General features: G+C 50.7%; 1 protein-coding gene across 4 annotated transcripts in view; it reads right to left on the bottom strand.

Moving 5' to 3' along the window:
* The window catches only part of NDE1 (nudE neurodevelopment protein 1), a 35872-nt gene extending 31211 nt beyond the window's left edge, over positions 1-4661 (bottom strand). For 2 of the 4 annotated variants that reach the window (XR_005883189.1, XM_040973254.1), the window contains exons 1-2: positions 3987-4661; positions 2198-2351 (exon numbers count right to left, since the gene is read on the bottom strand). Coding sequence is in view for 3 of the 4 variants with exons in the window: in XM_040973254.1 (XP_040829188.1) it covers positions 2198-2351; positions 3987-4069 (237 nt within the window). In the remaining variant the exon portion in view is untranslated. The remainder of the gene's footprint in view (positions 1-2197; positions 2352-3986) is intronic. The other 2 variants (XM_040973255.1, XM_040973257.1) reach the window with 2 other exon arrangements.
* Positions 4662-13221: the final 8560 nt, after the last annotated feature.

The raw sequence follows: 13221 nt of genomic DNA, 5'->3' as shown, positions 1-13221 counted from the left end.
TCGCCCCCTGCCCTGAGCTCTGAGTACAGTGAGTCTGTCTGGTAGTTGTAACGAAGAGGTTGTCTTCAGGTTCAAGGGCTCAGCCTAGAAGCAGCTCATCACTTCAGAAATGCTTGATATTTACTTGGTATTCCCGCAGGGCCTCTTAGAACCCAATCCACCTTGTGCACTAAGTAACAACTATAATGACTCCTCCTTGCTCTTGGTGGGGGTCCAATGCAAAGCCAGCAGGGGTCAGGCCAGGTGGAGGGGCAACAAGCAACTGGCACTGGGCTGTCAGCATCAGGGCTAAGAGAAGCACTTATTACAACCACTCAGCTTTGTGCTGGTTGGGAGACACAGGCTGGGGCCGTCCAGACTTTCCTACTCAAGGGAAGGCAGAAATGCAGATTTTTATAGAAGTCTTACAATTTAGATGCTATAAAACTTTTTTTAAATTTTATTATCAAAGTATTGAAGATGTCAAGTGTGCTACAGAAAAAACACAAACCCTGAGCTCTGGTTGATGGTAAGCGGGCGGAAGTGCATCAGGGAGACAGGCAGATGCCTCCAGCTTGCTCCACAGTGCAGCAGAAAGCAGGCTGGCTGGCCACGCAGACACAGCTGAGGACCTACCACAAGGCCAAGGCTGAGGCTTTGCGCTTGCTGGGTATCCAGGTATTCACCAGAAAGCCCTCCGCCTTGCCTCATGCTTCAGCATGTTCATAGCTGAAAAGTTGGTGGCCAGTGGACACTCAGCCAATGACATCTGTGGGCTGGACAGACGCAGGCTCTCGGGGCTGACCTAGAGCTGGAACCCTCAGTGGTTTCTCCCCTCTGTGGAATCCCCAATCCACATGCTGGCCCCAATTTCCCTGCTCCCGCCCCCCACGGGTTGAGACCTCCCAGGAACCCTCCTTCTTGCCCATGTCTAGGACAGATCCAGGTGACCCCTTCATCACCACTCCACCCCCAGGGTAGCAGCTGTTGGCAATGCACATACAGACCAACACATGCAGCCCTTCAAACACCAGCCCTCCCCCGCTCCCACCACATGGGGCCTTCTCCAGCCTATGCAGATCCCTGCTGCTTGGGAAGCTCACAGAGCTCGGTGAGCAGGTATCAGATCTCCCACCAACCGCTCCCCAGGGAGGTTCCATGGGGGCAAGTCGGCTATCCTCACTGCCCACCATCCCTAGCACTGGTACAGCCTGCTGCTGTCGCTCAACCTGTTAGCTACTCATCAAAATCTCCAAAAATACCAGTGTCTTCCCAACACTGATTTACTGAGTTTCTCAAGAGAGGGGCTGGGGAAAGGGTCAGACATGTGTAATGTTTACAAAGCTAGCCTGGTGGTGCTGACTAGTGCCAAGGGCTGTCAGCCAGCATGTGGAGCACAGCATGAATTTAGTGGTCACCTGCTAGCCCTACAAAAGGTAACATGGAGGGGCCACTGCTGTGGTGTAGTGTAGCTGGCATCTTGGGTGGGCACTAGGTCAAGTCCCAGGTGCTCCACTTCCCATCCAGCTCCCTGCTAAGGGCTGGGAAAGTAGCAGAAAATGCTCCAAGTGTGTTTATTTCCAATTTGCCGCACATAAAATCCTACATGTATTACATTTTTTTGTATACACCTGTCAAGCTCAATTTACAAATTAGGCACTGATAACACAGAACAATCTCAGCAATATACTACAACAAGGAGTATTTTAAATGCATGATATTTCTAAATTTTCCACTCAGTATTTAAGACTGCAGTTGGCCACAGCAAAACTAAAGCCAGGAAAGTGAGACCAGAGATGAGGGGGAAGACTGTCAAATCAAAGCTGAGAAATCTGCTCTGGACTGACACTGCCCCACAGAAGGCTTGGTGCTGATGGAAACATACCAGAGGCCCCTCTGTCCAGCAGTGAGAGCCACCAGACATTGGCTGTCGAGTACTTGTAGCACAGCTAGTGTGGCCCAAGAACTGAATTCTGCCTAATTCACACATCAATAGACACAAGTAACTAGGAGCTGCCACACTGGACTGCATCTCTTTGCACCTTGTAACGTAATGATTGCTAATTCTGCAAAAGCGACTTATGAGACTGGCACCACCCACCAAGAAAGGCCATGGGGACACCTGCGGGATGCCTTCTCACAGCCCTGCAGCTGGCCTACAGGACCCCAGCCCACACCTGGAGCCTGTCTACACTGGCTGTTCTGCCCAGGCCCTCACCTTGATGGTTTCCAGCTCCATGCGGAGGCGGTTATTTTCTGACAGGAGGTCCCGGTTCCTGCTTTCAATCTGTTGCAGCTGTGTCTCCAGCTCCGCCTCATACTCCCGGCTGCCCTCCTGGAATTCCCGGAGCTCCTCCTGTGTGTTCTCAGCCCTGTGGTAGGATCCACAAACGTGAGCCCTCCACCTGTGCCATGGTGCCTCATAGCTGGAAAATCTTATTCAGCTGCCTTTAGAAGCAGAAGCTAACCACTTCATTTTATAGATGAATGATGCGGTCTGCACAAGATCAGTGACTGAAGTTAGGTGGTCACACAAAGTAAAAAACAGAACTCGGGCCAGAACCCCATGTGCCTAACTCCAAACCCATTTCTTATTTCAAAAAAATTTTTCCAGGGCCCAGCACAATGAGGTAATAGCTAATCCTTCCATTGCAAGTGCCAGGATCCCATACGGGCATCAGTTCATGTTCTGACTGCTCCACTTCCACTTCCCATCCAGCGCCCTGGTTGTGGCCTGGGAAAGCAAGGAAAGCAATGGAAGATTACTCAAAGCCTTGGGACCCTGCAACCGCATGGGAGACCCAAAAGAGGCTCCTGGCTTTGAACTGGCTCAGCTCCAGCCAACTGCAGCTACTTGGGGAATGAACCAGTGGATGGAAGATCTGTCTCTCCTTCTCTGTAAATCGGCCTTTCCAATTGAAAAATATTTTTTAAAAATAAATCTTAAAATTTTTTTTCCAAATATTTACATACGTATATACGTATTTATTTGAAAGGCAGAGTGACAAGAGAGGGAGAGAGATCGTCCACTGATTCACTGCTGGTTCATTCTCCAAATGGCTGCAGTCCCGGCTGAAGCCGGGAGCCAAGAGCTCCAGCCTGGTCTCCCCGCCACATGAACGGCAGGAGCCAAGGAGCTCAGGCCGTCTTTTACTGCCTCCCCAGGTATAGTAACAGGAAACGGTTGGAAGCAAAGTAACAAGAACTCTAACTGGCACTCCAATATGAAGTGCTGGTATCTAAAGTGCCAGCTTCATCTGCTGTGCCACAATGCCAGCATCTAAAGCCATTTCTTAAGCAATCCATTGTTTGGTCTTTCATTCCGCATACTGTTTGTCCCGTGACAGGAAGTAACTAGACTTTTGACCTGGCACCCTCTGCAGATTAAGTCACAGGTGAGGGATCCTCAGAAGAGACGCGATATGCTGAAAAATGTTCACTTATTGCATCACTGTCTCAACTCAAATGTTTTTTTTTTTTTTTTTTTTGCTTCTTGGTCCTTAAAACGCCAGGGCCTTTTTTTTTTCTTGAAATGCCAAACCTGAAAGAACTAGTATTAGGCCTCCACGTGGAGATCCTATGTGTCGGGGAGTAAAGCACTGATGTACCAAACACAGACCCACACACACCAGGACAAGGGCACTGAGATCTGCAAGGACGCATTCTGTCAGGCAGACACAGCTTCCAAGAAGCAACCAGATACAAAATTTACAAAAAAAAAAAAAACCTGAGAAAATAAGATGGACAGTAGTGCATAGTAGTTTAAACCATACGTTGCGTTTAAACTCTAAGCTCTAGCTCTGTTCCTTTCTGCCAGACCTATTTGCCTTCACCGAGGCTCAGTTTCTTCATCTGTAAAATGGAGTGATAAGAGTTTCCTCCCAGGCAGGTCCCAAGATAGCGGAAGTTAAGCCCCTCACAAGGCCCAACACATGATAGGCCTGTGCTGTAAGTGCCCAGTGCCACTCTCACAGGAAGAGAAGCCCTGGTGGACCTGGAGGACTGACCTCTGCTTGTAGGTCATGGCCAGATCCTTCCAGTAGCTAGCTTCTTCCTCCTCAGAGCTAAAAGTCTTTCCGGACTCTTCCATCCTGGAGATGAGGAAGCACTCACTCTTCTTGTGACATGGTGTCTAGGAGAAAACATAATTAGATTATTAGTCAAATCTGGTTAAAGAATGGTTAGAATGTGAGGCAGGGGCAGAAACCCCTGAACTTCAGGCCGGATCAAATGATCAACTGTACAGTGAGAGGAAAGGCATGGATGACATACACTTACAGTACACGCTTCTGTGTGTTCTGACGCATGTACGCAACTGATATCAACCCCACCATCAAGATAATCAACATTTCCATCGGTGTTGAGGCTACTCAGGGAGTCCCAAACTCAGGCTGAGTCACGCAAGATAACTGGGGGTGGGGGTGGTGCGTGTGCAGCACGAGAAAGCACAGTAAAGGAAGGCAATGGTGCCTGAACAGAGAAGACAGGAAAGTGGAGAAACAGGTGAGGCGGGATAGAGCAGCAGATGAAAAGAGGGGGATAAATAGCAGAGAACGGAAGTGAGGCTGGGTGCAGTGGTTAAGATGCCCTTTCCATAAGGCAGTGCCTAGGTTCAAATTCTAGCTTCATGGGCCTGGCGCAGTCGCCTAGTAGGCTGAAGTCTCACCTTGCATGCGCTGGGATCCCATATGGGTGCTGGCTCTAATCCCAGCAGCCCCACTTCCCATACAGCTCCCTGCTTGTGGCTTGGGAAAGCAGTAGAAGACGGTCCAAAGCCTTGGGATCCTGCACCCCTGTGGGAGACCCAGAAGAAGCTCCTAGCTCCTGGCTCAGCTCCAGCTATTGCGGTCACTTAGGGAGTGAATCACCAGATGGAAGATCTTCCCTTCTGTCTCTCCTCCTCTCTGTATATCTGACTTTCCAATAAAAATCTTCTTTTAAAAAATGGTGGTTTTATTCTGAGTCTAGCTTCCTATGGATTTGCACCTTGGGAGGCAGTGGGTGACACTTCAAGGATCCAGGTCCCTGCCAAGTATGTGGGCTCCAGGTTTCCAGCATGCACCTGACCCAGCCCTGACTATAACAGGCAACTGAGGAGCACACTAGCAGATGGAGGCTGGTTCTCTCACTGTTTCTCCCTGTCACTCTGCCTTTTGAAAAATACATCTGTAAATGAACTGATAAAATCCAGCTCTGAAAAAGTAACTTCCATGGCTCTGACAACATGTGAGCAAAGGGGGCAGCAATACAAGCGAGTAGAGGATTTTCAGAGTGACAGCCCATCCTGGGAGAGAGGAACACTGGCCTCGTACAGAAAGAAGGAATGAAGATGGAGGAGGGAGAAACAGCCCCCAAATACTCAGATACAAGCTAACCTGGATTTGAGGGAATGTTACATTTGAGGATGACGCTGCCTCTCCCTGGGGCCCCAGCACAGGCAGTGGGGTGGTGTCACCATCCTGACATCACCAGAGATGAAAAACCCTCAGGTGGGTGGAGCAGGGTGTAGATAAGCCCAGTCTTAACCTCGAGTTTGGCATGTCCATGACAGATTCATTTCGTTCATTCACTCATTCACGCATTGATTTAAAGAATGGCATTTTATTTTTAAAAAGATTTTTTAAAGATTGGAAAAGCAGTGGAGGACAGCCCCAAAGCCACATGGGAGACCTGGGAGAAGCTCCTGGCTCTGGATCGACTCAGCTCCAAACATTGCAACCACTTGGGGAGTGAACCAATGGCTGGAAGATCTTTCTCTTCTCTAAATCTGAATTTTTGATTAAAAAAAAAAAGCTTTTACTTGGGGCTAGTACCATGGTGTAGTGGGCTAAGCTTCTACCTGAGGTCCCCGTACCCCTCCACATGGGCACTAGTTTGTGTCCTGGCAGCTCCAATTCCGATCTGGCTCCCAGTTAATGATCTGGGAAAGCGGCAGGATATGGTTCTAGCCCTTGGGCCCCTGCACACACAGGACCTTGAGGAAGGTCCTGGCTGGCTCAGTTCTAGCCATTCCTGCCATCTGGGAAGTGAACCAGCAGATGGAAGACTTCTGTGTCTCTCATTCTCTCTAACTCTGCCTTTAAAATAAATTTTAAAAGTTTGTTCTTAAGCTTAAAAAAAAATCTGGTACTTAGTTTCATTTTATTTGAAAAGCAAAGAGAGACTATGAGACACAGAGCACTCTTCAACCTGCTAGCTCACACCCTAAATATCTACAAAACTCAGGGTTGGGCCAGGCTGGAGCCTGACACTCAATCCAGGTCTCCCACAAAGGTGGCGGGGATCAGAGTACTGATCCACTATCTACTGCTTCCCAAGGATACGCACTGGCAGGAACTGGGTCAGAAGCAGGGGTACTAATGTCCACCCCACCCGTTTGAATGAAGCACTGGATCTGAAAGTCAAGGTGAAGTCCACGCCCAATAACGTCACCTGTGAGTCATGCACCTGTGGTTGGGTCTTCCCTGTTCCCAACAGTGAATCTTTAGGACCACCCAGGGAATTCTGGGACACACCAATATTGGAAAGTTGGGCAGAAGAACAAAGTAAAAGAACAAGACAGAACAAATTGAGAGATGACAAGCGGGACTAATGAGCTGCTCTGCGTGGAGCCGATTCCAAGGGAGAAAAGGGAATGTTCCACGCCCCGGGGATACAGCCGAGAAGTTGGCAAGACAAGGACTGGAAAGTATGGTTCCCCGAGGAGTGAGCAAGAATTTCTATACCAAGAGTTGGGGAGAAACAAACAATGGAGGAGAAACAGGTGAGAAAGCAGGCTGAGCTGCGAAGTGCGTCCACAGGAGCCCAGGTAGCCAGCAGCTGGGCCTTGGCACCGGGACCTGCAGATGGCCCAGCACAAGTTAGGAAAGATACGTGTACAAATGGCTGAAATACAGGCTGCAGGCTGTGAATGACCCCTCACTCAAGCCAGAAGCTCTCATGAACCCATGTCTCATCTGATATGCAGTCAGCAAACCAAATCTACAGTGTCAAGGCCCATGCCTCTACAAGGGACCCTTGGGTAAGACAACACTGGTGATCCTAAGGAGGACATCCCCAATGGTGTGTCATGGAAGTCGGTATTAGCAACAACAAATGCAGGCCTAACACTGACATGTCTAACTCTGGACATTACAGGTTCCTGGGCTACTTCTTCAAGCATCTCCTATCGCCTATGCCCACTCACCCCTAGTCATGCGGCTTTCTTTCCCACCCACCCCACCAACACGCCCCACGGGCTGGAGCTGGGACAGACAGCATCTAGGACTTCGGCACAGCTGTGCTCAGTCTAGAATGCTTTTCCCTCTGATCTCTGCCCAGTGAGTTTCCTTCTTGTCACACAGATCTCCCCAAAGAAACTCTGAGCATTCCACAACATTCCCTCCAGCTTTCACTATCACACTGACCAACGTTCTGTCCTGTTTCACCAAGTCTGCATTTTTGTTTGTTTATTTTACTCATCTTTTATTGGTACCAGTTTGAATCCCCACTGCTCCGCTTTTGCTCCAGCTCCCTGCTGATGTGCCTGGGAAAGCCATGGAGGTTGGCCCAAGTGCTTGAGCCCTGCAACCACTTGGGAGAACCACACAGAACTCCAGGCTTCTGTTCGTCCCAGCTCCAGCCATCGTGGCCACTTGGAGTGAATCAGCAGCTAAAACACTTCTCTCTTGTAGCAACTGTCTTTCAAATGAATCTTATTTATTAAAAAAAAAGGACTCAAAAAAAAAAAGGACTTAAGACACTTAACGCCAGTAACGCTCCAAACAATACTCAAGAATCAATCTGAGATGTTGCAGAAGGCCCTTTGTGGGAAAGGCTGCAAAGCAAAGGATCTGGTTTTACAAACGGACCAGGGAAAACCTAACACCCAGATATGTCACCACTTCATGACCTAAAAGAAAAACAATGGCCCTTTAATTCAAAATGCTGGTGTTTTAAAAGCAATAATTAGGGCAGAGGAAAAATATATATTAAGGCAAAGAGGGAAGAGTAACAGCTGCCCTTTGCTTAGTTTTGAAACAGCAAACTTAAAAATACAGGATTTTTTCCTTCACCATTTGAAAACATCTCAGAAAGTTCTAGCACACTGCCCTCCACCATAGAATACTTCTCTTCTTCAATATGGCTAAATGAATTTTGTCATCACCTTCTATTTGCTGATAGCTGACTATTCAAGTTATTGTCAAAATGCATTATGCTAAGAGGTTCATTCTACTCTGTGAAGTAGGCAGCAAGGCAACCACCACTTTTCTTGGGTAAAGCTAGGGGCCAGTACTGTAGCATGGCAACTAAGCTACTGCCTGCCACTGAGGTATCCCACAGGCATGCCCAGTCACATCCTGGCTGCTCTGCTTCCGATTCAGCCCCCAACTAGTGCACATGGTCAAGCAGAGGAAGATAGCCCAAGCACTTGAGTTTGGACACCAGGATGAAGCTCTAGGCTCCTGGCTTTAGCCTGGCTCAGCCCCAGCTGTTGTTGACATCTGCGGGAATCAGCAGGTGGCTGACCTCTCTGTTGCTCCCTCTTGGTAAAGCCTCACTCAACTCCTCTGCCCTACACAGTCATTGTTAACAGCTGGTCCCAGTATACACAGTTTCACAAGAGCTAGCTTAAAAATGGACACTAGAGGGCCAGCACCTGGTGCAGTGGTTAAGCTGCCACTTGGGACGCCCACATCCCAAATGGGAGCGCTTGAATCGAATTCTGGCTTCGCTCCTGGTCCAACTTCCCACGGACACGCACCCTGGGAGAAGCAATGGCAGCCTCCAGTACTTGGTTCTCTGCCACCCATGCAGGACATCTGGTCGGAGTTCCCGGCTCCTGGTTTCAGCCTGGCCCAGGCCTGGCTGTTGTGGGTATTTGGAGAAATGAACCAGCAATGGGAGCAACCTCTTTCTCTGATTTTCAAATAAACATCAAAACAGATATTGCATGCATTTGTCTGTGTGCTGTTAACCACAAGCTCAATATGCCATCACAGCAGATCTGTGGACAAGTCTGATGGGGAAACTCAAACACATACAGGCCACGGCAGACCAGGAAAAACAAACTGGGGACCACCAGTGCAAAAAGTACATGTTTTGCATAACTCAGTTCTACATTTGCTACAAAATTTGATGCCACATGTCTGCAGGATGAGATCTAACAGGGGTGTGGAAGAGGGCACACACCTCTGGCTTCTCCACTCCAGAAATAGGAAAGAGCCAGCACAGCTGGTCAGGAATCACAGCTCCTCAGCCATCAGGCGCTCACTCAAACACCCTTCTCCAGCTCGCACCCGATCCTCCCACTAGGGCTAGAAGCGGAGGGAGGAAGAGCAAGAGGCTGGCCAGCGCCGACTTGAGTGCCAAGGGCTCCACACTGACGCTGGCCTTGCATTTTGCAGAAGTGACATCAGAGGGGCAGGGTCGGTCAAGAGCCAGCAGGCCTGGCTTCTGTCTTTTGTGCTGTCAGAGTCTACCCCCACCTACCTACAAAAATAGTGGGCGAGAGAGCGGGCAGGCACAGAAGCCCAAGGCTAAGCAGCACCACTCACACTGCAGCAATCCGCAGGGCAACGGAACACAGCCAGGAAAGCAGGGCTGCGGTCAACAAGCAGTGTAAATACAGGCCAAAGTTCTCGGTGGGTTCAAGAAGGGGGCCCACAACTGTTCACCTTGTCTCTCTGTAGCAAGCAGAATGGGCACAGCAGGCCCTGAGAGGAACACTTCCACTCCCCACGTTTCTTTACAGTATCATTTTAACAGTACACATATGTTGCTTATGAAATTCTGGTAAGTTTAAACTTGCACCGTAAAAAATAGAATAGCTACTATTTCCAGGCTAAACTTACTGCTACTGAACAAGATGCCAGGGACAAGAACTTCCCCAACTACGGTTTTCCACTCTGTCCTCCCTTTCCAACTGTTTGTAGAACACCTACTAAGCGCCCAGCCTTGCTGGGAGAGACAGGCGAAGGCAGTTCCATCCACAGTACCAGGTGCAAAGGCAGTGTTAACTACGGGGAAGGCACGCCCCAGTTAGGCAAGGGAGTGTCATCTCTCTCAGTTCCCACTTTGCAAGACAAAAGAACACATTTTGGAAACAAAAAAATAACATCTTAACAAAATCAGGAAACAAGTTAGAAAACTGCTGCCCAAAATGCTAGAGCACTTAGAAATCAAGCAGACACCCCAAGGACAGACTCCGATTTCACAGCGTGATGGTGAGGGCGGGTAGAGGTCTGGGAGTCACGGCTATCCAATTACTCTACCAAGTCCGAAAAACGCCAACCCTCGGCCAGGATGCACCGACACGAACACGGCAATAGGAAAGACAGACCTGGGCTTTGGATACTCGGCGGGGCCGCCAGGGCCCTCTCTTCAGAGAGTTAAAACGAGCCCTGGGTTCCAAGCAGAAAGCCAGAAGCGCAAACCCTGCACAAAGAAATCGGGAGGGGGACAGAGAATCAAGACGGCGCGGGGAGGATGAGGGTGGGAGCCAGGTGAGCCAGCCCAGGCAGCCTTGGGGCTGCGGGGCACGATCCCAGCGCCTCCGCAGAAACCTGAAACCGTCCCGCGGCCGAGAGCCCGCCACCCGCGGGACCCGAAGCCTTTTCTTTTTTCTCCTTTTGCAAAGGCGGCCAACACTCGGAGCGGAAGCGAAGGAACGCGGCGACCAGGGGAAGGCAGACACCAAGAGGACACGGGGCAAGATGGAGGAGAGCGCGAGGGGTGTCCGCGGGGCTGGGGGGGGGGGCGCGGACGGAAAAGTTGGTAAGGACTCGGAGGAGCCGGGCGAGGCGAGCACAGGGGGGAACCGGCACGCAGGCAGGCTCCAGGCACGCGGCCTTTTCCAGCTCGCTCGGCGCTTTCCTCCCCGCCCGGGGGGGACACGCCAAAGCGGCGCGGACCCGAAGCCGACCGAGGGCGCGCGCGGGACACCCGCAAGGCGGTGCCGGAGGGACTGGGAGTCCCGAGAGCGTGACCGGGCGCCGGGGCGGGACCGAGGAGTCCACCGCCCCGGTCCAGTTCGCTCAGGTTCGGTCCGGTTCTGTCCGGCGGCAGGCTCGGTACTTACCACAGCTCCGGGTGGTGCTGAGGCGGCCGTGAGGCGCGGCCCGAGTCCTCCAGCCCCCGCCCCGCCCCGCCCCGCCGCCGGCGGCGTCGCCCATTGGCTGCCGCGCCACGGGACGCGTCCGCCTCGACCAATGAGCGCCGAGCAGCGCCGTTTGGAAACTTTTTTTCTCTCAGGCCCGGGCCCGGCGGGGCCACGCGGCGGTTCTCCCGGGCGGGAGGAGCCCGGGCAGGCACCGGCAGCTGGTCCGCTCGCTCGGAGGGCTGCCGGCTTGCTCCCTGGACTCAGGTGGAGCCGGTTTAGGCTTACAGGTGATCTCCAGGATGGCACACCGGCTTCTGCTTTAGGCCGAGGGCATTGTTCCGCCTTTACCCCTAACGCAAAATCAAAAGTCTCTTTTCCAGGAACATTATCTTAATCTTCAGGAGCAAAACTTAACTCTGGGAGAACATGCTCTTACGCTTTGAATCCTAAATTCTGCTCCTTAATTAAATATGTGATGTAGTTACCTAACCCTTCTTACAATGGAACAACAGGGCCCGGCATGGTAGCCTAGCGGCTGGAGTCCTTGATCACATTTGGATGGGCGCCGGTTCTAATCCCCGCAGCCCGCTTCCCATCCAGCTCCCTGCTTGTGGCTTGAGAAAGCAGTTGAGGACGGCCCAAAGCCTTGGAATCCTGCACCCAGGTGGGAAGAGACCTGAAAGAGGCTCCTGGCTTTGGATCAGCTCAGTTCTGGTCAGTGCGCCACTTGGAGAGTGAATCAATGGACTGAGAATCCTCCTCTTTGTCTCTCCTCCTCTCTGTGTGTCTGACATTCCAATAAAAATAAAATGAATCTTTTAAAAAAAAAAGAATGTTAGGACTCATTAAAAATATGGAACAATACAGAACTAAAGTGAATTTAGCGTTTGTTAAACGCTTAGGATAATGCTTTTGCACTAAGCACATTATACTTATTTAACAGTCTTTTTTTTTTTAATTATGTGTGTCAGATAGAAGCCTAAATTCTTGGTATGGGTTTTTAAATTTTAATTCTCAGCAGTAACCCTAATGACCTGCTTAGGCATATTTGTTGAGAACTCTTAAATACAAAATATTCTCACTGAACAGTGAATATGTCAGACAAGGTGCCTGCCCTCAGTCTACTTTTTTTTTGTAGAGTTCATTTAAAAGGTGAGAAAATGACACACACGGGCCCTGATCTGGGATAGGGTGCACAGGGAGGTGAAAGGTGGGAGAGAGATGTTTCTATGTTCATCTTCCCCTTGCGTGTCTTCCTACAAGCTGGGGAAGTCCCTGGTGAGGAGGACCATGCTGGGGAAGGGTCACTCGGTGGACAGGCGGCTATGCCTTCCGATTTGTAACTAGCTGTCTGCCTGCCCCTGATTCTTTCCTTCCCGAAGAGATTTCCAACCTGTCAGGGCATGCATGTTCGAGAGCAACCTTAAGCCAGCAAGCGGATAGAAAGGATTTCACAGGAGTGACACACATAAGACGAGCTGCTGAGCTGAAAGGGGCTGAGGAGAGGCGGCTGGGGGAGAGGTCAGACAGAAGGGGCAGGGAGAACCACGCTACGGAGATAAAGGTAGGAGCTGGGTGCCAGTCACCAGCTCCTCAGCGGCCTATTCTATTTTTTTCTTCACTATTTGAAAAGCAGAGAAAGAGGGCAACTCCACAGCTGCGGTGTGTTCCCCAAATGCCCGCAGCAGCTGGGACTGGGGGCTGGCCCAGCCTGAAGCCAGGAGCCCAGAACTCAGTCTGGGTTTCCAGTGTGTTGCTTCCCAACTCTCGGGAACATGGGCAGAGAGCTGGGTAGGCGCAGAGACAGGACTGGAGCCCTGGGACCATGATGGGAGGTGCAGGTGTCCCCTCTTGAAAGGTGAGAAAACCAAGCTGCAGGGAGTTAACTGAGCAATTGACAATTCGGTGCTAACAAATCAGGCTTCAAAGCTGCCTCTAGTTGAGTGCTCAGTTAACTGCTGCTCCCAGCCCTGCGCTGGAGGCCTCCCATCTCCTTTGCAGTTCCTCTCTCCTCTTTGCTGGGAGGGAATCTTCTTGAATTCCACCTTTGATTCCTTGCTGGTTTCTAAGAAAGTCTCAGAGGCAAAAAACGAAAGCTGCAGCGGCCACGGCAACAGTGCTAAGGAAAGTACCAGAATGTTTCTCAAGCATTTCCCAAGCAC

The sequence above is a fragment of the Ochotona curzoniae genome, unplaced genomic scaffold, assembly GCF_017591425.1.
Source record: "Ochotona curzoniae isolate NIBS_2020 unplaced genomic scaffold, NIBS_Ocur_1.0 contig_2321, whole genome shotgun sequence".
Taxonomy (NCBI): domain Eukaryota; kingdom Metazoa; phylum Chordata; class Mammalia; order Lagomorpha; family Ochotonidae; genus Ochotona; species Ochotona curzoniae.
Note: the sequence above shows the minus strand (reverse complement) of the source record. Positions and strands in the feature narration are given on the sequence as shown.